General features: G+C 31.3%; 3 protein-coding genes and 3 long non-coding RNA genes across 6 annotated transcripts; 3 read left to right on the top strand and 3 right to left on the bottom strand.

Moving 5' to 3' along the window:
- Positions 1–3301: 3301 nt before the first annotated feature.
- LOC139786823 (bifunctional polynucleotide phosphatase/kinase-like) lies at positions 3302–5022 on the bottom strand. The gene is made up of 4 exons (XM_071725929.1): positions 4933–5022; positions 3610–3891; positions 3455–3516; positions 3302–3368 (listed from the first exon to the last, which is right to left on the bottom strand). The coding sequence occupies exons 1-4, from the start codon at positions 4996–4998 to the stop codon at positions 3365–3367; spliced, it is 414 nt and encodes a 137-aa protein (XP_071582030.1). The 5' UTR covers positions 4999–5022; the 3' UTR covers positions 3302–3364.
- Positions 5023–5089: 67 nt separating this feature from the next.
- On the top strand, positions 5090–6298 carry LOC139786818 (uncharacterized). Its single transcript, XR_011722428.1, has 3 exons — positions 5090–5344; positions 5498–5823; positions 6126–6298. It is a non-coding gene; the product is annotated as an uncharacterized lncRNA (long non-coding RNA).
- Positions 6299–10020: 3722 nt separating this feature from the next.
- Positions 10021–11075, bottom strand: LOC139786822 (uncharacterized). Its single transcript, XR_011722430.1, has 3 exons — positions 10817–11075; positions 10496–10698; positions 10021–10090 (listed from the first exon to the last, which is right to left on the bottom strand). It is a non-coding gene; the product is annotated as an uncharacterized lncRNA (long non-coding RNA).
- Positions 11076–12807: 1732 nt separating this feature from the next.
- Positions 12808–13678, top strand: LOC139786819 (uncharacterized). The gene is made up of 2 exons (XR_011722429.1): positions 12808–13271; positions 13428–13678. It is a non-coding gene; the product is annotated as an uncharacterized lncRNA (long non-coding RNA).
- Positions 13679–15571: 1893 nt separating this feature from the next.
- On the top strand, positions 15572–17895 carry LOC139786821 (putative nuclease HARBI1). Its single transcript, XM_071725928.1, has 3 exons — positions 15572–15892; positions 16877–17114; positions 17188–17895. The coding sequence occupies exons 1-3, from the start codon at positions 15636–15638 to the stop codon at positions 17893–17895; spliced, it is 1203 nt and encodes a 400-aa protein (XP_071582029.1). The 5' UTR covers positions 15572–15635.
- A 506-nt stretch (positions 17896–18401) lies between these two features.
- On the bottom strand, positions 18402–25780 carry LOC139786820 (uncharacterized). Its single transcript, XM_071725927.1, has 6 exons — positions 25766–25780; positions 25528–25654; positions 25368–25460; positions 24299–24470; positions 24100–24224; positions 18402–18679 (listed from the first exon to the last, which is right to left on the bottom strand). The coding sequence occupies exons 1-6, from the start codon at positions 25778–25780 to the stop codon at positions 18402–18404; spliced, it is 810 nt and encodes a 269-aa protein (XP_071582028.1).
- Positions 25781–26554: the final 774 nt, after the last annotated feature.

Raw genomic sequence — 26554 nt, 5'->3', positions numbered from 1 at the left:
GTATTTCAAAAAAAGATATAAAATCTTTAATTTCTTCTTCACAAAATTATATTACCTAACTTAACTCAAGTGACATGTATTTCAAAAAAAAGATATGAAATCTTTAAATTAAATTATGCCAATTGCAAAGAGAATATGTATATTGCTTTGAAAGATAATTGTTGTGCAATTTCTTCTTCACAAAATTATATTACCTAACTCAACTCAAGTGACATGTATTTTAAAAAAAGATATGAAATCTTTAAATTAAATTACGCCAATTGCAAAGAGAATATGTATATTGCTTTGAAAGATAATTGTTGTGCAGCTACTTAAAAAAAATAAAACCCAAGTGGTATTTTTGTGTTCCTATTCAAGGGTCTTCCTATTCCAACCCAAGTGGTAATAACTTCTTAATTCTCTTTAACAAATTTTTAATATTACAAAGAATTATTTTAATTACAAAGAATTAAAGAAGTAACAGTACAAAATAAAAATATTTAATTATAACAAAATAAATAAATTTTTCTTGTAAAAAAACTTGGCGCTGCTTTTTTACTCCTGTCGCATTCTTCCCTAAATTATGTTTATTGTTTTTTATTCAATCAAAAATCTAGTACTAATGTTTAAATTTTAATGTTTAAATTTCAAAGTCTAGCAGCGCCAAGTTTTTTTACAAGAAAAATTTATTTATTTTGTTATAATTAAATATTTTTATTTTGTACTGTTACTTCTTTAATTCTTTGTAATTAAAATAATTCTTTGTAATATTAAAAATTTGTTTAAAGAGAATTAAGAAGTTATTACCACTTGGGTTGGAATAGGAAGACCCTTGAATAGGAACACAAAATACCACTTGGGTTTTATTTTTTTTAAGTAGCTGCACAACAATTATCTTTCAAAGCAATATACATATTCTCTTTGCAATTGGCGTAATTTAATTTAAAGATTTCATATCTTTTTTTGAAATACATGTCACTTGAGTTGAGTTAGGTAATATAATTTTGTGAAGAAGAAATTGCACAACAATTATCTTTCAAAGCAATATACATATTCTCTTTGCAATTGGCATAATTTAATTTAAAGATTTCATATCTTTTTTTGAAATACATGTCACTTGAGTTAAGTTAGGTAATATAATTTTGTAAAGAAAAAATTAAAGATTTTATATCATTTTTTGAAATACATGTCACTTGAGTTGAGTTAGGTAATATAATTTTGTGAAAAAGAAATAAAGCTACCACTTAGGTTGGATTTTTGAATTTACAAAATACATTGCGTGTACTTGGCGCCTTTTTTTACCTTTTTTGAAAAAGGTAATTTTGTACTGATATCACCCATTTTGTAGTGTTAAGCAAAGATCTGCAAAAAAATTTTATTTTTTATTTTTTAATTATTCACGAAATTAGCAATAACAACAAATTAAATTTTTATTAAATTAGCAAATTAATAATTAGTTACAAAAAATTACTATTTACATAAAAATTAATAATATTTAAGTAAAAGTAAATTATATATTTCTCACAAAAATTAAAGAAACACTAAAATCTTTAAAAATAGGCAAAATTCAAGCAGCTGTAACTTTGTTATAAATGAACAAAATTTAAATTTAAAGCTTAAAACCTGAATTTTTACATTATTTTCATCCATTTGTATCATATTTACATGTTATTTAAAAAAATTTGGCAATTATATCGTTCAATAGAACAAAGTTTCAGCTTTAAGAATCTATTTTTTGAATTGCGATACGATGATTTCTAAGGGAATTATGAGCAATCAAAGTCAAAATCCTCATTTCTTATTCAATCCGCGATAAATCAGTAACAAAAAATCGTAGAAACATTAAAAAAAAAAGATTTTGCAAGGAAAACTTCAAGCTTTTACGTTAGAAAGTCGAACATTTTCCCAGATTTTTTTTGTGCACTTGACAGGCCCACAAAGTGAGAAGAAAATTTTCTATTTTGTCTAGCTCGTAGTTTTCTACATGTAAAAATTACCAAACTCACAGAAACTAAAAAATAATAGTAACCTTTCAAAAGTAGAAATTTTGAGCTTTGAAATCCTTTTTTTAAATTTAAATTTTGTTCATTTTTAACAAAGTTACAGCTGCTTGAATTTTGCCTATGTTTAAAGATAAATTTATATAGTGTTCCTTTAATTTTTGTGAAAAGTGTAGATTACTTAAAAAATTGGTAATTTGTCAGAGAAAAATTTCTAGTTTGTGAAAATTAGTAATTAGGTAAAAATGAATTAATTTCTTTTGTAAACTGGTAATTAGTAAAAATAAATTCTTTATTATTAAAATAATTAATATATGGTTTATCAAAAATAAATTACTATTTATTTGAAAATTAATAATTAGTGGAAAATAATTATTAATTTTTTTAATAATAAATAAATAGTCTCAGATAAATTACTTATATTTTAAAAATTATTAATTGGTTGAATATAAATAATTTAATTATTTATATTATTTATATTAATTATTTATATTATTTATATTATTTATATTTATAAGCAGTTAAATGTGGTTTAAAAAAGGTAATTATGAAGGAGAGGAGCTTCCTCACCGAATTGGCTAAAATTTTAATTTTGTGTATTTTGGTGCGTAAAACATTTATCTATAAGTTAAAATTGTCGCTCTCAATTAACCGTTCCTGTTTCTTATCGATTTCGCCATTAACTCGGCTAATTGTTCTTCCACGGATTTTGGAATTTCCGCCTCGACATAACGTATCGACATAACGTATCATCTACTATCTATAATATACGATGCTATATTTTTATTATCCATTTGTCAATTCAATTAGAAAAAAAATTCAAATTCTTTTATTTGAAGCACTTGTGAGTTTTACAAAAATGTCTCTCGTTATGTCTTGTATCTTTATCATTATGATATCGTTCAAAATTGCTACTCTTAGAAAATATATGGATAAGCTTGATAGGACTTGTTATTTTATCTACGAATATGCAATTAACAGATCCAAACAGTTAAGTGACAAGTATATCGACAAAGGTAAAGTCTTATTTGCTTGAATCAACATGCTACACGTATGTATATCACGTAAATATGACAACGGAATGGAGATTATTGGAAACGATCGGAAAAGGACATAAAAGATAAATCGTGGATTTATTTATGAATATTCTATATTAAACATAATTAAAATAAAGAAAACTGCACTATGTAATTTTTAATAATATATTATAAAATCTAATATGTGTGTGTATATATGTATATATGTTTGAACTATCATAAAACAGTCATTTCATATAACTATTAGCAAGATTTTGAATTTATGTTTACCATTTATTAGTTCATCAAATATACTTACATATAGAAGTATTGTTAAAAATATGTACATTGTAAGCTTCTGTCGACCATTTATCTGCAAAGGAGTAACATCAAAGTATAATTACATATCCAAAGATAAATAATTTTGAGTAGAGATGTATATATCTAAAATCTACTTACACGTAGGAGTTGATAATAATCTCGTTGATTGGAATGTGGCTTGGATCAGTCAACTCGCGAAACTGCAATATAATAATAAATCGATTAGAATTTTCGGAAACATCACTTCATACGATTCTTTCACACGATGACGGTTAATGTTAATTTCCGATTACCTTATTATTATGTTTCGCGTGTTCTATACTTGTCGTCATGACGAAACATCTGACCGAGACATTGCGCTTCTTGGCTACCTTAATGTATCTCTTTCTCGAAGCTGGATCGGGATTGGTATTGTCTATAACTATACTTTTTCCTTGATTCAAGTATTGTTGGACTGCGGCAATACACTTCTGCCAGCTCCCTAAAGTGTCTCTGTTGACGTATCCGTATTCCTTCAGATAATTCTTTGCAAAATGCGATTTTCCGGAGTCTGGACTGCCGACCATAAGTACCACCTGTTAATGGATATCTATAAGCACCAGGAAAGAGCGGGCCTCTGTTCACATTTGACGTTCACGATGATATTCGTGTTATGCACGATGCTTCTGTCGAAATCGAGGAATCACATGCGGAAAAGTTTTACTTAGGTATTTATCATTAAAAGAATACTTTGTATAATTCTCTTTTATGTTATTTTTTTATTTTTTCTCATTAGATCATGGTACAAGAGGAACAAACACATTTTTCCAGCGAGTAGATGGAAACCTTTTGATCCAACGAAAAGTTACGACAAGTATACAGTGTCGGGTAAAAATAGGAATAAAGATCAAATCTGATAAACTTAGATTCAACGAATTGTCCAATTTTGTTTAAAGGATTCAGATTCAAAGGACTGTAAATATTATAACCAGATAAATAACTTTGTTTCATCGTACAATTGATTCATTATGCAACAGATTGTAATATATATATATATATATATATATATATATATTACAATATATATACAAATATATATATGTATATATATTGTTGCTACATTGTATTTTTAAGGACTGTGATTTTAATTCATTCAGTTATATAATAATATTTAATTCATTTACTCGATTATGTAGCTCTACTAAATTAGTCTTTTGAATCTGAATCCTTTAAACGAAATTGGACAATTCGTTGAATCTAAGTTTACCAGATTTTATCTTTCTTCCTATTTTTATCCGACAGTGTATACTTGTCAACTTTTCGTTGGATCAAAAGGTTCCCATCTACTCGCTGAAAAAATGTGTTTGTTCCTCTCGTACCATAATCTAATGAGAAATAACATAAAAGAGAATTATACAAAGTATTCTTTTAATGATAAATACCTAAGTAAAATTTTTCCGGCATGTGATTCCTCGGTTTCGACAGAAGCATCGTGTATAACACGAATATCATCGTGAACGTCAAATGTGAACAGAGGTTCGCTTTTTCCTCGTGCCTAATCACAATATTACATACATTAAAATAACATGCCAACATTGTGATATTGCTTCATAAGTTTTATCATTTAGTATCTTTACCTTAGTTACAATAAAATCGTAAAACGTATAATGGTGCGGTAATATAAGAAAGATCCTCCTTGACATACATTAACTGATCTGCCATTACTGTTTTAAGCTTAGAACATATAGAAATGGAAGCGGAATGCCTATTGTTTTCGGAAGAAAAACATGTCCGGAGGAAGTGAGAAAGAAAATCATAGTTGCCTCTCTCTTGTGAGTGACTGCTCGAAAGTGCGCATGCGCGGTCTACATTTGTTTGGCCGGTTTGGCTCACTGAAAAATAAGGTTACGTTGGTGACATATGTTGAAACACGGTTATTTCTTAGATATTTTCTAAAACGTGTTGATCCGCGAACGTACGCCAAAATTCAAGCAAGATGATATATTGTATTTTATGCGGTAGAAAGGACAAATCGGTTTCATATATACGGTAAGTAAAAATGTATTTAATTTATTGTCAGTTTACGTGATTTCAGTAATCTCAGCAATAAATTTAATTATTGAACTATTTAAACTAATTAATATTGAAACTATTTTTTTTTACATTTTAACTATTTAAATCTATTTTATTATCTGTCAACAGATTTCCATCAAATAAGCACATCAGAAAGCAGTGGTTGAAATTCTGTAACAAGACCGAGAAAAATTTGTATGACTCACACAGATTGTGTACAGATCACTTCAAACCCGAGGATCTGAGGAAGCGTTCAAGGTGTATCGTTGTGCAACCAGAAGCTGTGCCTTGTATATATATATTTGGTGGAGGCACTCCACCTTCCACCTTCGTTGGAAATGCCAGTAAGACTGATGATGGCAATATCTGTTCCACTGGAATCACGAACAGTGATTCTTCGAATGACAACATTAACGTCGTGAATTATTCACAGTCCACAACAGCAGTAACAGAGAGTGAGTCTTATTTTTGTTTGTATATCTATTTAAATGTTTTGGCGTACACCAGCAGCGAATCAAAACATATACCAAGACGTTAACTTTTCAATAATTAAATAAGATATTTGACTAAAGTGTAAACTTGAAAGATGCTAAAATATTAACCTTTCATATATACAACTTGATATCTAAAGAATCAGAAGTTATATTTTCGGTAAAGAACAATTTGTACGACTTCTATTTGTGTGATACATACAATATTACGTCGATCTTTGTGCTTGAGGCTTTTAATAACCTATTACATACTGTTTTTGTGACAGATATTACACACACTTCTCCCAATCGAATCACAAGCTCTTGTGGTACACGCAAGAAATCTCAGGATTTTGCTAAAGAGGATATGAGTAGTATGGATGTCAATGTGGATGTCGATCCTGTTCATTGTACTGAAATAGGCAATTGTGAAATTCTTCCGAACAACTGCCTAACTCCCTTGAAACGGCGGAAAGATGCTCATTGCAGCAGCAAGAGGAAAACGCTTAGATTTTAATGATAGTATTGATTCAACGATTCCCATTCATGAATTACCAGTAAGTATATTACTTCGTTAAAGTGTTTGTGCCTTATATGAAATAAATTTTTCACACATGGCCATTAAAGAAAGTAAAAAGTAAAAAGTATATAAAAAGTATATGTTGAAAAGTATGTTTTACAGTAAATATTAAAAATTTTGTATTATTTGATAAAAATATAAAATAATCATATTGTACATATATTTAATCCTAATATATCCATTAATTAATTTTATTTTTTATGACCTAAAAATAATAAATCCCCTGTTTTATATTGAATATAGTAAATATATATAATAATATAAGTTTTACACAATCTATCAGGTCCCTGCCATTACATCAGCCATTTGTGATTCTGCTCCACCGATGATACCAGATCCACGTTATGTTGGTGATATCCGGTCACCTCATCTGGCAACACCAAGACGAGCTACGAGAGCCATGAATTTAGCGCGACGTACCATTATGCAGCAACGAAAGAAAATTGAAACATTGCAGAAAAAATTCGGTAGATGCAAGCAACGTATTTCTTCGCTAAAGGATCTGGTCTCTGATTTGAAGAAAAGAAACTACATTTCTGAAATTGCTGCTGACAATTTAATGGTATGTTTGAATAACATTTATCGATCGATGAAAGCTCCGAATAAAGCCAATGCATTCATCGAAGGCTTCGAATAAAAGTGTTAGACATAATTCCATATTTTACATATTACACAATAACTTCAACGAGTTCTGATGAAGATAGCGCCGTTTGTCAGAATGTCAATTTGTCTTTTTTTCTTTTCCTTGACTCGGATCATGACGATAACTTCAGTAATTTGTATTTTATTAAAAACTATAATCGGTTATATATCTACAATCGGATGGAGTTGAAATTTACCTCGGTTACAATTGTACATAAATATATTATCTGGAATTATGCTCTCTGGAGAATATAAAAATTGAATTAAACATGTAAATAAGTTTCATATAGGAAGGATTGATTATTGTATTTAGGGTGAAGTCCCAGAAATTATGCATGAAGTTCTGAAGCGGAAAGGAAAAATGAAGAGTAAGTACTCCGCTGAATTACGAGCCTTTGCTTTGACTTTGAATTTTTATTCACACAAAGCCTACGAATACGTACGAAAAACGTTCAAAAACCTTTTACCGGAATCTTCAACAATTCGCAAATGGTATAGGTCAATCAATGGACGACCTGGATTTACTGACGAAGTTTTCCAAGCTCTACGATGTAAAGTTCAGAATACCGATAAACCAATAATTTGCAACTTAGTTATAGATGAAATTAGCATCCGTCAGCAGATCGAATACGATGGAAATCGGTATTATGGTTATGAAGATTTAGGTTTCAATAACTGTACAAATTCAGATCAGCCATTGCAAGCTAGAAGTGCCTTGGTTTTCATGCTTGTAGCCTTAAACGCGCATTGGAAGGTCCCGATAGGTTACTTTTTGATCAACTCACTAAGTGGAAAAGAAAGAGCGAGCGTTCTTAGAAACTGTTTAGAATTACTTGCGAAAATTGACATACACGTACATTCGTTGACTTTCGATGGTGCCAGCGTTAATGTGTCTATGTGTAAGGAGTTAGGTGCAAACTTTGAATTGGGAAAGAACTTTAAACCTTTTTTTATTAATCCTGCGACAAAAGAAAAGTGTTTTGTTTTTTTGACCCTTGTCATATGTTGAAGTTAGTTAGAAATACGTTAGGACACTATTTAAAATTGTGGAATAACGGAAAAGAAATATTGTTCGACGACATTAAGCGTTTGCAGAAATTGCAGGATGAAGAAGGATTGAAGGCTGGCACAAAGCTAACTAAAAAACACATTTATTTTCATAATAATAAGATGAATGTAAAGTTAGCGGCTCAAACACTCAGCGAAAGCGTTAGCATTGCTCTAAAATTTGTTGAAAAGTGTTTTCCTGGGTATTTACAGTCACCTCAAGAAACTGCTAAGTTCTGCTCTATCTTTAATGATGCCTTTGACATTCTCAATGTCAGATCGAAATTTCCAAAACCGAAAAAATGTAATATGCCTCTTTCTGACGGTACCTTTATTGAATTAAAACAATACGCTGAGAATATAATTGAATATATTAAAAGCATTAAAGATTATGAACACCGATCCATTTTAAAAAGCAATAGAAAAACTGGTTTCTTAGGTTTTATCATATGCTTACAAAATATTTTTGAATTGTTTCCAATTCTAAAAAAAAAGGGATTAGAATATTTACTAACTTATAAACTTAATCAGGATCACTTGGAAACATTTTTTAGTGCGATAAGAAGTCGAGGTGGATTCAACAATAATCCATCGGCCAAACACTTTGAATCCAGTTACAAAAGATTATTAGTTCGACATGAGGTGAAAGCTGCTGAAACGGGAAACTGTATGATTAATGATATTCAGATTTTGTTTGTGTCGTCTGCAAACAAAGAAGACACACTTTTCACAGAGGAAAAGAATATGCAAATAACGTCATCCATTGATGTGTTATTTGATCACGACTACGTATCCACATTGCGAAATCTTAGTCCATATATTGATGAAGTAGTAACGTACATCAGCGGATTTATAGTTAGGAAGCTATTAAAAAATAAAAGTATGTGCGACACATGTGCACCATTTTTGACAGCCAGTAGCCAAGATATGTCGAAATGTACATTGATCGAAATGAAAACACGGGGAAGGTTGATGTACCCTTCACGTGACGTTATTGCAATAGCTAGAACAACTGAGAGAATTATACGCGCAAATGATTCTATTCTTTTTACACAAAAAAATATTAAAGAATTTTTAATAACGAAAACGTTTGAGGCAGTTAGTATCAACCATGTAGTATTTAACGACAATATCATGACAGAACATGTTAAGAATCAAGGAATTCTTGATAACCATAAAACTCAATTGATCAAAGCTATTATTAGAACATATGTAATTCTTCGTTTATTTCATGAAGGAAAACGCGCAACAGATATTGGAAAAAACGAATATATTCGACAAAAATATTCAAAACTAATTTTATTTAAAAACCAATAAAATTGTAATACAGTGTAATAAAATAATTTCACCATATTATATAAACTGTACTTATTGATCTCCTCAACACTGATTTATTCATTATTATCCATTTATGATCATTCATTATAATATATTTATTTATGTATCAATTATTTAACCTCATTATATTAATTAATTTATCTTTTATTTATTCACTTATTTATTTATTTCATTTATTTATGGATTTCTTATGATACTTGATTCATTAATTGATTCATTCACCGATTAGTTCAGTTATTCATTCCGATTCGTTCATTTATTCGTTTATTTATTTTTATTCATTTTTTGATTTATGCATTTCATCATTTATTTATTTATTTATTCTCTGATTTTTTCAATGAATTATTTACTTATTTATTCATTTTAAAAAACCCTTAATATGATTGATTGTGAGGTATATATATGTACACACACACACACACACACACACAATGTGCTTGTATGCGTCAGCAAATGGCGCGCATGCGCACTTTCGAGCAGTCACTCACAAGAGAGAGGCAACTATGATTTTCCTTCTCACTTCCTCCGGACATGTTTCAGTCTGCTATTCCGCTTCCATTTCTATATGTTCTAAGGTTTTAAGCTCGCTGAATTCACGCTTCAGAACTTCTAAACATCTCTGAAGAAGCTGATAGATAGAATTACCTGTGAAAATTTAATTTATGCAGTAGAACATTTATGTCACGCCAATGTTACTTCAAAAGTGACACTGGAGTATTTTAATAACTTAAAAATTCTCTAAATCACTGAGACATTCACCTTTCTTCATTATAACACTCCGACGATAGCCAGAATTTAGGAAAATTATTTCATATTAACTCAATAGGCGTTAAACTTGCATACATAGGGAGCTTTCCAGCAAGTGACACAAGCCGACACAAACGTTGTTCTATCTTTCTTTTTTGGCAATGAGTAACGAAGATAAAACGATACCTGTGTCGACTTGTGTCGCTTGCTGGAAAGCTCCCATAAGTGAATCTCGCGTTTTATGTAAAATTTTGTAAGAAACTGGAAATCTAACCTACTTACGAAAACGATACGATAACTTACGATAATTCCTTCGCGTAAACGGGAAAATATCTCTTCGGGATCAGCTCCCTGCCGTCAATATATCTTGATATATATTTGGAGATACAGATCGCTTCAGATTGCGGCTGACAGCGTACCTCCAAAAGTCAGAAATGCACATTGAGAAAATAGGGGAGAGGCGGGAGATCGCAATATTATCCATGTTATGCACAATCTAGGTTAACCTGTGTAAACACTCGCGTAAACGTAGTAAGTATAAGTATATATAGTATAGTAAGTAACAGTAATATATAGAATAGAAAATAGATATAGGATAATTACATTATAAAATAAAACAATTACCATGAATTAATCGTCGCGTCGTGTAAAGAGTCACAGTCGGTCTCGCTCCGACACTACCGTGTGTCTCTCGATAGGTTAGGTTAATTGAACTGACTGATAGCGCGCTAAACGCACTATCTGCACTGCGTGCAGTACATACACGTATTAACTGATGAACCACGAACGCACTATCTGCACTGCGCGAAAGCGCCGCCAGCGTCGAAAAAGTGAAAGTGACATTTCTCTGATAATCATAATAATAATATAAATCAGCGTTAGTAGAAGAAGTATCTTAAATAAAATTTTTCACTTTGGACTTTGCGTCGCAATATCTCCGCTCGTAGGGCACGTAGCGGAAAATATTATAGGAGATACCCCCCCCCCCCCAATTCGACCCCAAACTATCGATCAAGCCTACTTAGAACTTGATCCGTTCACTCGTTATCGAGATCTCAACATCTCGAGTACTCGCAACCCGTCGCGTCGCGTAAAAGAGTCACGGTCGGTCTCGCTCCGCGTGTACTTGGCGCGAGACACTACCGTGTCTCTTGATATGGAATATATCATTTCACTTTTGATTCTACAGCATTTATAAAAATATATTTTGATTTTCCATATTTACCACAAAAATGGACCCATTAAAGATTTGATCTAATTGCAACCAAAAATATATAATTATATCTAATCATTTACTAAATTTTAAGGGTGCATAATTTGATCTAATTACATATAATTATGTATAATTTTATCTATTTATATATAATTAGATCAGTTCAAAATCCATGTATAATTATATCTACAAAGTCATATATAAATAGATAAAATTGTATATAAATATTTTTTCCTAGGTATCTAATAGATATTAATCGATATGAATCGTTTCTTATATTTTAAATTTGACAGACAGTGGTCTGTCAAATGATTGAAAATATATTTTATTAATATACAGTAAATATTCTTTTTTAAAACGTTATATTAAATATATATATATATATATACATTTTATTTCAAAATATATATATAAATTTATATTTTTTTAAATATACATACATACATACATACATACATATATATATATATATGTATGTATATATATATCTATATATATTATAAATACCTTATTTTCTATTCTCTTTTAATCTCTTTAAATTTATTTATTTCTCTCTTTCTCTCTCTTCTCTCTCTCTCTATCTCTATGTTTCTCTCTGTCTCTGATAGTCAGGTAACGTTAATATATAAATCCAATTCTAAAGAAACATGAAAATACTAATCAATTATAACACACTAAAATAACAGAAATATATTATTCTTATAGTGATATATCGTTATATGTAGACATGTTTTAAAATTACATTTTTAATAACATTATTAAAAAATGATTATTTATTACATTTCAATAATAATATTTTTAATTTTATAAATACCTTTCTCTCGCTTTCTCTCTCTCTTATTTAGACCATTTTTTTTCTTTATTCTCTGTTTTTCTTTTCTAATGTATATTCTATTAACCTCGTCGTTAAATAAATATTACGTTTTGACCGGTGTAATATCCCCAGCTTCTCAGTTCGCAATCGCGCTCTCGCTTATGTATATATATATATATATATATATATATATACACATAACTACTTGTACGAAACTGATGTCTTTATTAAAAGAGAACGCGCACACGACATACATGCGAAATTCCCACTCACACAATACTAGCTTGACAAGTTTATAGTGAAGTTTGAAACCTTACGTTGTAAAAAAACATATTGCATTGAAGCCCAAAAGACGTCTCGTAAAATTTCACGTAAGTATTTTATAGATACAATTAAATTATATAATTTATATAGATTACAAATAAATTTTTTTTCTAGATTAGAAATAATATTATCAATTTATAACAACTTTAAACTTTCAATTAAAACAATTTCTTTTTATTTCCAGAAATGAACAAGAATAACCTCCACGCGCTGCAGCAAATAATGCAGCAGTTGCAAGGACAGCAGGTCCTAATTGAGGAGCTGCAGAGAGAATTGCTGCCGCGGAGACAGCCGCAGGAGCAGGCGCAGCAGCAGCCTGATGCTGAGCAGCCACTGCTGGAACCGCCGCAGGCACCGCGTGAGCAGGAAGTCAACGAGCGGCCGCACGCGCAGCAGCAGGAAATAATAAGTACGTATTTTTTTAGTTTTTAAAAAAATGTTTATGAATATTATGATAATGTAAATTAGATCTCTGGTTATTGAGATATTTACCTTATTATACAATATTTAATTTTTGTGTTTACTATTTTTAGTATTTAATTGTCTATTGTCTTTTCCGTATTTTCATGTTACAGGAGTTCGACGAAATTTATGGGACCAACCCAGGAACCACCCGCAGGAGCAGCAGCAGCTGGATGCCGTGCAGCTAATGCTGGAGCATCCGCAGGGACAGCAACAGCAGGAAGCTAACGAACAGCCGCTTCCGCAGCAGCAACACAGACCAATTAGTACGTATCTTATAAAAAATACGAATATTTTAATCTAAATTAGGGCAAAGTCAATTTAATGTCTAATTATTGAAATGTTTACTTTATTTTTAAATAATTAAATTTTGTATTTGCTATTTGGGGTATTTTTATACTATTCGTTTGTTTTTGTTATAGGATATCGACGAGGAAGAGGACGCGGTTTGAGTCGTCAACGTTGGTACGCTCAACGTGGTCGCGTCAGGGGTGGTCCGAGACAACATCCCGTCATCATTAATAAACATTATTATGCGTAATCCGTGTTTTTGTTGTGTGCATTAATAAACATTATTATGCGTAATCCGTGTTTTTGTTGTGTGCGGATCTTTTAAGTATTAATATTAAAAGCCATTCTGTAATTTCGTTTAATTATAATTAATATTCACTTACTCTGTGAACAAATTCTTCTATATCCCTCTATCTTTCCCTCCGTCTTTCCTCTACGATAGCAATATCGTTATTAAATCTTAAATCATTATAAATGTGCTTCTTCCAATAAACGTTTACACTACTTATTTTACTAATTTATTAAAGACATGTTTTATTTTCCAAAAATGTTTATAAAAAAAAATTTAACAATTTATTTAAATATTTTGTTAGCAAAATTTTAGTATAGCATGTTTTCATGCATTTCCTTTTTTCTTTTTCGGTTTTCTTTCTTTTTCTTTTTCAGGTTCGTCTCCACTGTCATCTTTAAATTTTCGTTTTTCTTCCTCTTTCTGTTTTATTTCTTCCGCCATTTGAATATCTTTATATTCTATAAAATAACATAATTTATTTATTATATTTATTAAATCTAAATTTCACTTTATTATATTTTCATGCTTTTTCTTTTACCTTTGTCGTTTTTGTCGTGTTTTTTTCCACTATCATCTTTTCGTAAGTTTTTTTTCTCTTTCTTCATCATTTCAGTTTTCGGATTAATCTCTTTCTGAATTTGCTTATTTTCATAATCTAATAAAGCTTGTAGTAGAATTTCATCCAATCCATCTTCCATCACTAAAATGCTGTAATAACAATATTTTAACTTTTATTAATTATAATTACACGGAATTTTTTTTCGTTAAAATTACATTCACTACATAAGCTCGCATAAAATTTTTATGGGTACATGTCCCACAACTATCATGATTTTCAAAGTAAATTCCTATAGAAAATTTCCTATATGTATAAGTCACTTTAATAATATTTTAAAGATCAGCACACAAGTGCTCACACACACACATACACACGCGCGCGCGCGCACCACGCGCACACGCGTGTGTTGCGCTAATACATCGTTGAATTAATTAACCTTCCTGTTTTATCTCTTCCTCTCTTTGATTCTCTTCATATTCTATTAATGCTTGTATCTCTTCCTCTCTTTGATTCTCTTCATATTCTATTAATGCTTGTATCTCTTCCTCTCTTTGATTCTCTTCGCGCGTGTGTGTGTGTGTGTGTGTGTGTGTGTGTGTGTGTGTGTGTGTGTGTGTGTGTGTGTGTGTGTGTGTGTGTGTGTGTGTGTGTGTGTGTGTGTGTGTGTGTGTGTGTGTGTGTGTGTGTGCGCGCGCGCGCACGGATCTTTAAACTATTAAAGTTGTGAGACATGTACCAAGGAAAATTTTATTCGAGCTCTTTGGATTATTGTAGTCAATTAATTATTACAAACAATTCTGAAATTTTGTGTAATTATTATATTTAATATTCACTTACTTTGAAGAAATTCTTCTCTATCCCTCTCTCTTTCCCTCTGTTTTTCTTCCATTGAATATGCCAACTTTTATAAATTCGACAACAATTTTTGACAAACTTGACAAGTATGAGATGAATTTGTACTTACATATTATCTTTAAATTCGATCACAATTTTTAAACAAAACGCTGTTGCTAAGGTGACGACAAGCGTCTTGAACATTTACAAAATTGTGAATGTATTAAGGGGCCTTTTCATGCTGACGCTCGACGCTTGATTTGGGCGTCAAAACTGGTCACGTGACCAACTTCATAGGTAGAAGGCGAAATAGCAAATATGCGAGCGTCAACGTTTGTTTGAACGTCAATTTAGCATCAACGAGCGTTTTCTCGAAGCATTGTGGCTATCAACGAGGTTATTCAAATTTTATCGTTTTATTTACTTGCTCTTTAATAAGCGCGCATAAATAATCTTTTATTCTGCAATTAAAAATTGCTTTTAATTAAGTAATTTTGAGTACAGTGAGTGATTTGTGACATCATACACATAATAATGTCCAGTGTATATAAATATCAAGCATGGATTACTCAATGTCAGAAAATTATTGACGAAGCAAGAAAACAGAAAACGTGGCGAAAGAGAGTTGGAGCGGCTCTTATTATCAATGAAATTATGAGACTGAAGAAAAAGAGAGCTTACAAAAAAAAGCGTTTTTGGGTTCATCCATTCTTTCAACTGCGACACATTCATGGATTTTATGAAGCCCTATTTCCTACACTTTCCTTGCATGGAGACAAATTCGAAAATTATTTGCGTATGACAACAATTCAATTTGAAGAATTACTGTATTTAGTTGGCCCTCTTATTTCCAAACAGAATGCAATAAGAGAGTCTATACCTGCTGCAGCACGATTGGCTATGACATTGAGGTGGGTCTTTTAAAACAATTTTAATATATTCCCGGGAAAAAAGTTTATATATAATTATATATAAATATATATAATTATATATAATTATATATGAAATTTGGTCCTTTTATATGAAATTATATATAGGTCCATATATGATTATATATGGACATATATAATTCCAAATATAACTAGATATGAACAATAGATCATATATATGCACTCATATATGGGTCCATATAAGATTCACATAGAAGCGTACTGTCTGTCAAATTTTAAATACGAGAAACGACCCGGAAAAAAATGTTTATATACAATTTTATCTAATTATATATAACTTTGTAGATATAATTATATATTGATTTTGACCTGATCTAATTATATATAAATAGATAAAATTGTATATGATTATATGTAATTAGATCAAACTATGCATACTTCATATATATATATATATATATATATAAATGATCAGATATAATTATATATTTTTGGATACAATTTACAATTAGATCAAATCTTTAATGGGTCCATTTTTGTGGTAAATATGTAGAATTAAAAGTGAAATGATTTATTCCATATATTATAACTTGGCACTGCTTGAGACAGTGCCATGTCTCTTGATACCGTTTTTATACTACTGTTCGTCAAATTTTAAATACGAAAAACGAATCCTATCGAATGCCATCTATTGGATAATCCAAATTTAAAGTTTATATATGATTATTATTATTATTATTTACTCAAAGAAAAGTTTTAATATAATATTGTATAATTCGATGTAGAGTTATACATATCTTGATATAATTATTATACATGTAATTATTATCATGTAATTATACATGATTCATATTTATATATAATTATATATGATCATATAGAGACAAAATTCATATATAATTGCATTATATATAATCATATATATTTATATATATGATTATATATAATCTTTTTTTTCCTGGGTTACTTTCGATTGTTTAAATAAAATAAATGATCTGTATCCAGATATTTAGCGACCGGTGACTGTATGACTTCCACTTCTTATCAATATCTTGTTGGCCTCACTACAGTGAGTAACATCATTCAAGAAACCTGCAAAGCACTTTGGACTTGTCTCAGCAAGGAAGTATTGCCGTATCCATTAAAAACAATAGATTGGTTAAATATTGCTCAAGAGTTTGAAAACCAATGGCATTTCAACCATTGCATAGGTGCTATTGACGGGAAACATGTCGTAATCCAGGTGTGTACAAATATTATAGATATTGAACTGCATCGTATTGAACTGCATCGTTGAATAATAATATTTACTGCAGTGTCCTAATAATGCTGGTTCTGCATACTATAATTATAAAAATAGTCATAGCATTGTATTGCTGGGGATCTGTGACGCCAATTACTTGTTCACATTCGTTGACATTGGTGCCTATGGTCGACGTAGCGATGGTGGAATTTTCAAAGATTCACTAATGGGCCAGAAATTTAACGAGAAAAAAATGAACTTACCGGAACCCGAACCACTGACTGTTGATGGAATGCCTTTGCCATACGTTCTCGTAGGCGACGAAGCATTCCAATTGACTGATTACTTACTCCGGCCGTATCCTGGTAAAGGAGGTCTTAACCCAGATCGAAACATTTTTAACTACCGTATAAGCCGTGCTCGAAGAACAATAGAAAATTCTTTTGGAATATTAGTTTGTCAGTGGAGAATTTTAAAGAAACCTATCGAAACTACTGTAGATAACACAATAAACATGGTTCACGCTATCATATGTCTTCATAATTGGCTTCGAAAACGTGATAATCGAAACGAGTACATTCCACCAAACATGGTCGATCAATATGGTCTTAATGGTTTAATTCCCGGACTTTGGAGACAAGAAATGGAGAATTCGGCATTACAAGATATTACTGTACGTGGTAATAATAACAGTAGTCGATATGCCGCAGCCATTAGAGAAGAATTTTGTGATTTTTTCACTGGGGAAGGAGCTGTTCCCTGGCAGTATAATCGCGAATAAAATTAATTGATTGTAAGCTTATTAATTGTAAATTGTATAATTTTCCAAAATTGTAAATTTGAATGTCAACAAGTGTATTTTTTTCATTTATAACTAGGTGTGTGTGTGTGTGTGTGTGTGTGTGTGTGCCCGCAACTTTGTTCTCGTTGAAATCGGATTTAATACTAAACCTAATCAAACCCGATTCGAAAATTACAAACAAAGCACCTCTTACTATTTTATTATATGTAGAAATGACAAAATAAAAAATACAATTAAATTTGACACTTTTATTGCACGTTTCAATGTAACGCATTAACATTTTTTGCTTTTTTTACATATAAATAATATACTTTGAAGAAAAATAACGAATAGGGGAGACCGAGGCTCGTTGGCACAAGAGGCAAGTTGGCAATGCGTTCCGTTTATGTATTTATGCCAAAAGTGTGAAAACAATGTCAACGAGTCCCGGTCTCCCCTATAATATAAATTTAAAGTATTAAAACTATGTTAAAAACAACAAATTTTTATGGCGTTTCTTCAATATTCTCTTCCATCAATCGAATGTGAACCATTTCTACAATGTCTAGAAGTGTTTGCATCCGTCTTCTATATGATATTCGGCGCAATTGCAGCCCTGCTGCATGCAACATGGAATCAACCTCATCTTGTTGCGGGGGAGCAGGTAAAATAATATTTGGGTTTTCTCTACACATCGCATCAGCGATTCTGTTGATTGCACTTACAGCTTCTTCAGTATCTTTGGGTGTATTTTTACGCGATCTTTTTCGTGTCTCTGTTGAAGCTGTAACATTTCCGGGAAAAAAAGATTATATATAAGATTATATATAAGATTATATATAAGATTATATATAAGATTATATATAATTATATATAATTATATATAAATATATATGATTATATATGATTATACATTTTGACATATTATATATAAGTTTATATAATTTATATATAAATTATATATAAGAAGCATTTATCTTTGCATTTTCGCGATGTAAATTATATATGATTATATATAATTATATAGAAACTTTAAATTCGGATTATCCAATAGATGGCATTCGATAGGATTCGTTTCTCGTATTTAAAATTTGACAGACAGTGGTATAAAAATGCCTCACGTCATCTAAATTCGAATATGCACATCGCAATTCAAAACTCTTCAATAGAATTTTCCTTTTTAAAAAGAAAGCTTAGTGTATAGGATACAAACAACTTGCATGGGACAGTTATTTATTGTATCCTTAGCAGAAGACGACACATCTTTCGATGTAGTTTAAAACAAATCGCGAGAATGCAAAGATATTGAATGCCGAGAAAAATCTTAAATTTAAATCATGCAAGATTGTCACTATTATTGTACTTAATTCGTGAGTATCACGTATGTCAATGGATATGCAGATTTTCGATAATAAAAATTTGTTATACGATGTATATACCAGAATAAATCAAAATTCGCAGAAAATGTTACACAGGGATGTACCATAATTGCGAAATCATTCGCTGTCAGGTCAAGTGCGTCAACCCAGGCTTTTCGAATTGCAAGTTAATGCAATCGATATACATTCTCCGTATAAAAAAATACATTCTCTGAATACTTAATCACTAAAAATATTGTGATAATAATTAATCGAATAATTTAAAAAGCAATTAAGATTTTGCCAGTGTCTGTTTGTGACTATTTATCAGTGGTATATATCATAATGCTGTACGATGCGATAATTGCGCGTATATTAATTTACTGAAAATATGCCGAAGCCCGAGATTGTTATTAGAAGAAACGTCAAGGCTGATTTGATCGCTGATAACTGACTCATCTGCGCTGAACCGTCTCATTTCCGCATGTATGATAGAAATGAAATGGATCGCGCATCGTTTTGTATGACCGACGACGCGGATGTATGCACTATGGTGATTTATTGATCCACAATCCGGGCAAACGACGCACTGAAAAACTGTTTTTGTATAATGCTCTCGCGTTCCGTTTGGTATTAATCCATTTATCATAAATCGAATTCTGTAAATTCCCAACTACCCAACAATTGCGATCACATCAAATTTAGACGAGTTATTTTATACATATAGTCTTGGATTTAATATAAATCACGAACCGGTGTTACATTTTTATTTTTCAGCGGACAATTCTTAATTTGCATGAACTACTATATTAAAGTGTTTCTCACTCGACATCCTCATCTTCATCTTTCTACATTAAAATTCCTGATTAAATATTCCCTTATATATATAATTATATATGATCATATAGAGACAAAATTCATATATAATTGCATTATATATAATCATATATCTATATATATAAGTCACGTCCGTCTGTCTGTCTGTCTGTATGTACGCGAACTACTCATTCGTTAGTGGACCAAATTTTTACCAAAAGTATATGAAATAGGGGTAGAATTTTCCGGGGATGAAAATGTCGTGGTTAATTTTTCGTTACCGATCTTTTTGGAAACCGGTTCCGAAATTTTTTCAAATTTTATATAATTTTTCTAATTTTTTGGGAAATAATTGACCGAATCTCATTCGTTAGTGGATCGAATTTTTACCAAAAATATATGAAGTAGGGGTAGAATTTCCCGGGGAGTGCCATAAAGTGTATAGTTTTTTGTTACCGATTTTTTGGAAACCGGTTTTTCGAGGATGGGTTTAATTGCCATCATTTAATTCCCATACAAATTTATATAAAATAGATATTAGATATCAAATAGGCATGATGTCTTTCACATACATGTTTTTCTCTCTTCTACGAACATTATATTTTTTATCATACTTTCTTTTTAAAATTCTCCAAAAATATCTACGACTTTTTTTTCTATTTTAAAACTTCTTTATATACCACATTAGTGGTTCTCCCCTCAGGCTTAATTTAATTTTTGAGATTGCTCGCTCGCATCTTTGTACAGCGACCGTTCAAGAAAAACAACTCGAAAAAGAGATTGAATTTTGAATGTGAGAAGCCGATTAGCTTGAAACTTGGTGACATTTATGAGTATATGTTCGGCTCAGAAGTTCGAGCCGATATTTTTCTTTTTTCTCTTAACTCTCTCTCTCTCTCTCTCTCTCTCTCTCTCTCTCTCTCTCTCTCTCTCTCTCTCTCTCTCTCTCTCTCTCTCTCTCTCTCTCTCTCTCTCTCTCTCTCTCTCTTCTCTCTCTCTCTCTCTCTCTCTCTCTCTTTCTCTCTCTTTTTTAATATCATTTTCTATCTTTTATTCTGTCATTTCTCTTTCTCTTTCTCTCTCTTATTCTCTTTTTATAAAATTCAAATTTACTTACATTATGCTCCTGTGAAGTGCATGCATTTTCGCTATTTCCTTCGACCTCTGTAGGCATTTTAAACGATATTGTATACACTATTTACTATTATATTCGAAGAAATATGCAGGACAGCTCCAAAAACAATTGAAGATGTAGTACGCGTATAATATGAATATTGGTGATAAAAAGTTACCATGGTGATGGAATAAATGTATTTAAATATTTATTAAATGTAATAAATGTGTTTAAATATTTGTAATAAATATTTTTACATTAATAAATAAATTTTTATTACATTTTTTTATGTATAAAAAAATATTTTTTAGATATATGTTATATAAAAAATACATTATATAAAAAGGCTGCTGTGCGCTGATACAGAGCAGCTGTGCGCCTGTATGAAAAAGGGTGCTGTGCGCCTTTAAAAAACGGCTGCTGTGCGCCGACAAAGGGCTGCTGTGCGCCTGTAAAAAAACGGCTACTATCCGTCGATACAGAGTTGCTGTGCGCCTGTAAAAAAACGGCTATTATCCGCCGATACAGAGCTGCTGTGCGCCTGTAAAAAAGGCTGCTGTGCGCCTATATAAAGAATTAATAAAACAGAATAAGCAAGAGAAAGAAAAGATCTATTAAGAAAATCGATCTATTAATGTAAATAAGTAGTTCGCGGTCAGACAGACTAACAAACGGTACTTAGATATATAGATTATATCTATAGATAATTATTTATTCTGATGTATTTATTCTGATTGCTCTTTGAGCAATATTATTGTTTTAAAATAAAATAATTTCTTTTTTAAATATCTAATCTATATATAAAGAATAATTATTATATATTTGAAAACTATTATATTTGAAAAATAATTGTATTGTTATTTATTTACGTATTGTTATATAATATTTCGTATAAATACTTATGTATACGGTACGACGTAAATAATTATGCCTCAAAAGAGAAAATATCGAAATTTGACTAAAGTGAGTCGCGAAAGTAAGCGCTTACGACAAATGCGCAAAATTGAAAGTTCGGAGGAAAGGTCTCAACGACTTGAAGCTAATGCTCAAAGAAATTCTCAGCCTAGGGGGAATAAAAATAACGACGCAAGGACTCAACGACTCGAAGCTGATGCTCAGAGACATGCTCAGCAGAGGGTCAATGAAAATGATGACGCAAGGACTCAACGACTCGAAGCTGATGCTCAGAGACATGCTCAGCAGAGGGTCAATGAAAATGATGACGCAAGGAATCAACGACTCGAAGCTGATGCTCAGAGACATGCTCAGCAGAGGGTCAATGAAAATGATGACGCAAGGACTCAACGACTCAAAGCTGATGTCCAGAGACATGCTCAGGGAAGGCACCAAGCTAGACAATTAAATCATCATATTGCGCTAATTTCCAAGGGACATGAAATAAATGTGCCAGTTTATACACTTGGTCAAATGAATGTAGAATGTCAATTTTGCAAATCGTTAAACTTTGCATGTGAAAAATCTAAAGATGGAAAATTTACATATTGTTGCCAAAAGGGCAAGCTTAAATTAAAACCAATAAATTGTCCTGATTTTATTACAGAATTATACATGGGAAATAATTATGCATCAAAAAATTTCCTTAGTAATATTCGTTCATATAACAGCGCTTTAGCTATGGCTTCCATGGGTGCCCCGGGAAATAGAAATCCATTGGATGTTGTGAACAATGCTCCTTATTGTTTGAAAATTCATGGGCAATATCATCATTTGACCTCGATGGCAATGCGCCCAGCGGATGGGCAAGTTCCGCGATTTGCACAACTTTACTTTTTAGATACAGAAGAAGCTGTAAATTATAGAATGAATAACAAAGCTAATCAAGAATGTGATCCAGAAATAATGAAAGATTTGTCATGTTTTATGGTTCAATGTAATGAATTTGCAAAAACTTTCAAGATGATGCGTCAAGTTGAAAAAGATCTGAATCCAATAGGCAATAAAACAATAAATTTAATGTTGTCATTTAGAAAAGATCCTCAACATGATCAAAGAAGATACAATGCTCCACAAGCTAATGAAATAGCTGTGGTCTTTCAGAATGTAGATGGTGAACCTCCATTTGAAAGAGACATTAGGATTTATAATAAAAATTCGAACGATGTACAACAAATATCAATTTTGGACAAAAGATGTGACCCAATGTGTTATCCATTGTTATATCCATATGGTAACGATGGATGGCATTCAGAACTTAAATCAGATAATCCTAAATATCCAGGATTTAAGATAAGTCAAATGGATTATTATGCTCATCTGCTGGCACCAAGAGTCGAATTTAGCCAATTTAAAAGGGCAGGAAAATTGAGATGTCAATTTATACTTGATGCATATAGCATCGCATTTTCCGGGGAGTGTTATAGAGTGTATAGTTTTTCGCTACCGATCTTTTTGGGAACCGGTATCCGAAATTTTTCCAATTTTTCGGGAAATAATTGACCGAATCTTAAAGAATTGTATATAAAACAGGCGTAGAATTTTCCGGGGAGTGCCATAAAGTGTATAATTTTTCGTTACCGATTTTTTGGAAAACCGGTATCAGAAATTTTTTCAATTTTTCGGGAAATAATTGATCGAATCTTAAAGAATTGTATATAAAACAGGGGTAGAATTTCCCGGGGAGTGCTATAAACTGTATAGTTTTTCGTTACCGATCTTTTTGGGAATCGGTATCCGAACTGATAAAGGAATTTTTTTCGATTATGGATATTGAAACACAAATAAAGTCGTTTGAAGAAAAACGACTCCCGGGCGAAGCCCGGGTAACCAGCTAGTATTTATATATAATTAATAGATATATAATCTTTTTTCCGGGTTATAATAATCATAATCATAATCATTATTGTAATTATTATTAATATTATTATTTACATTAGAAAGTCTATGAATGTCCCATACCTGACGCCAGACTGCAATCTTCGTCAGCATCTCTGTCGACATCGTTTGATGTACCTGCATCGACAATAATTTCGACTTCTCGAGAATCCTCGCAGACAGAATTCCGACTGACATTTGTTTGAGTTCTACAAACGAAATAGTAATAATTATAATTAACGAAACCAACACTTTATTAATATTTGAAGGAAGCAAGTTTTACGGTCGTATCAGGCAAGAATCACGTAGAAAATTCATCACGTCGTAATGCTTCCATTTTTCCTTGGGTTCAATCCTTGCGGAACCGCTGGCATGCTGCTCTGTTTGAATAATTTTTCTATACGTGTCTCGCAAACTTTTAAATTTTTTTTGAATTTCTGCTGCGTTCAGTTTGCCTATAAAGATAAAATACAAAAAAAATTTGACAATTATTTCGAAAATGGGCCCCACCTTAGATTTTTTTAATTTTTAGATATATCATTTTTGACGTCATTTAGAGCAACTCATTGCATGATTACGTACGACTCTTTTAAAGAATTTAAAATACTGGAAACACCACTAAAAAGAAACGCGTTAATAAATATATAGTACCTCAAGAGTGACGTGAAAAGCTATTAAAAATATGAATCATACATTGGTGGATAAGATTAGCTAGAACACAAATGTAATAACACAAAAAAGTCGGTTAAAAAAAAACGCCCGGGCGAAGCTCCGTGTAACCAGCTAGTTATATATATTGTATATATATATGGTGGGGTAAAAACCACTGTGGTGTGTAAGTCAAATTTTTGAAAATATTTCCTTGTGTGCATAGATATAATCTGTATAATATATAAATTGCATTATATATATATATATATATATATATATATATATATACATGTACATATACATGCATACACACATATATATTGCAATTGCATATTGTTTGAAATAACATGAAAAAAGGAAATTTGACAATGCTCAAATCACTTATGAAAGATAACAATGTGAAGAGAATTTTATATTTTTATTCTTCACCATTCATCTCCATGGAGACTTCGTCCCAAAGACGCCGCATAGTTTCTCGACTCCTTTGCTCCAGGGGTAATGAAAAATCCCATAAAGGAGTTCTTTTTTGTACTTCTAGAATGAGGATTTCCACTTCTAGATCAGTCAATCTCTTACATTTCTTTACTTGCGCACCACGTACCGCGCCTGATTCGTATCGCCGTTTATTAATTTGTTGACATTTTTACAAGTCTAATGACATATTTAAATATTCTAAGTTTCGTAACGTTTTGTTTACTTACGTATATTCGGATTTACATTTTCCTGATTATCTAATATGATTTTCTCTGTATTATTTGGCATCATACTCCGACGAACAATTGTTTTCCCGTAATCTGTAAAATGTATTTTTTTTTATTTGTCTAATTAGCTTCATAATAAAAATAATTATACATTGCATACCTGACATGGGATAAAAATAATTATTCTTGTCGATGTATATTCTGTTGTAGCCTTCCATGCACTGATGGCCTTTAACTTCGTCGCAAATCTCCTCACACACTCCGCAGGTGTGTACAATGCGAATTTGCTAAATATGCCATGTGGAAGAAATATCATGTATCATCAACTATTCTATTTTTTTACTACAAGCATATTTGAAGGTTACATTAATACCAATGTAATTTAAATAAATTTTTACCTCTTGGGAATCCATTTTGCTCTCTACAAACACCGCGCGGAATCAACATCAACTTTCATGAACACACACGCCAAATTATTTTTTCAACACGTCTAATTATTTTTTAACGATGTATACACTTATTTATTTACAGTCAATGATTTGCAATTGACAAGCAATTGACTGAAACAAGCGTCAAGCGTAAAAGCTCAACACAGTTGAGCTTTTGCCATTTGACGCTGGAATTTCGCCTTCTACCGATGAAGTTGGTCACGTAACCAGTTTTGACGCCCAAATCGAGCGTCGAGCGTCAGCATGAAAAGGCACCTTTAAGGTGCAAATTCATGAGACGCTGAAAATGAGCGTCAACAAGGTGAACGTGGCGATTTCGCTTTGATGCTAGCGTCAAAGAAATGAAGTTGAATTTGTTTAATATTCAACGTCGTCGCTGAATCGTCGTTAATCGTCCCAGTACAATCAAACATAGACTTTGAAAAACTCCGGAACTAATTAACCAAATTTTAATTAATTTTATATGAAATAGGGGTAGAAAAAACTGGAAAATACAATAGAATTAAATATAGATCGCTATCTCAAATATTAAAAAAGTTACAGCGTAAAACACACTTTTCTAAAAAAAAAAATTTTTTTTTAAAGAACACTTTTACAGATCATCGCCCAATTCAATACCAACCTTCGTTGAATGATTCTCTATTGATTAAAAAAAAAGAGCCCGATATCTCAATATTTGCGGAAGTTAGAGCACATACGGACAACATATGCACACACATACACACATACATACATACA

This window comes from Temnothorax nylanderi, unplaced genomic scaffold (assembly GCF_030848795.1).
Source record: "Temnothorax nylanderi isolate EJ_2023f unplaced genomic scaffold, tnyl_v1.0 TNYL_tig1156_pilon, whole genome shotgun sequence".
Taxonomy (NCBI): domain Eukaryota; kingdom Metazoa; phylum Arthropoda; class Insecta; order Hymenoptera; family Formicidae; genus Temnothorax; species Temnothorax nylanderi.
The sequence above is the reverse complement of the archived record's forward strand: the minus strand, read 5'-3'. Positions and strand labels throughout refer to the sequence as shown.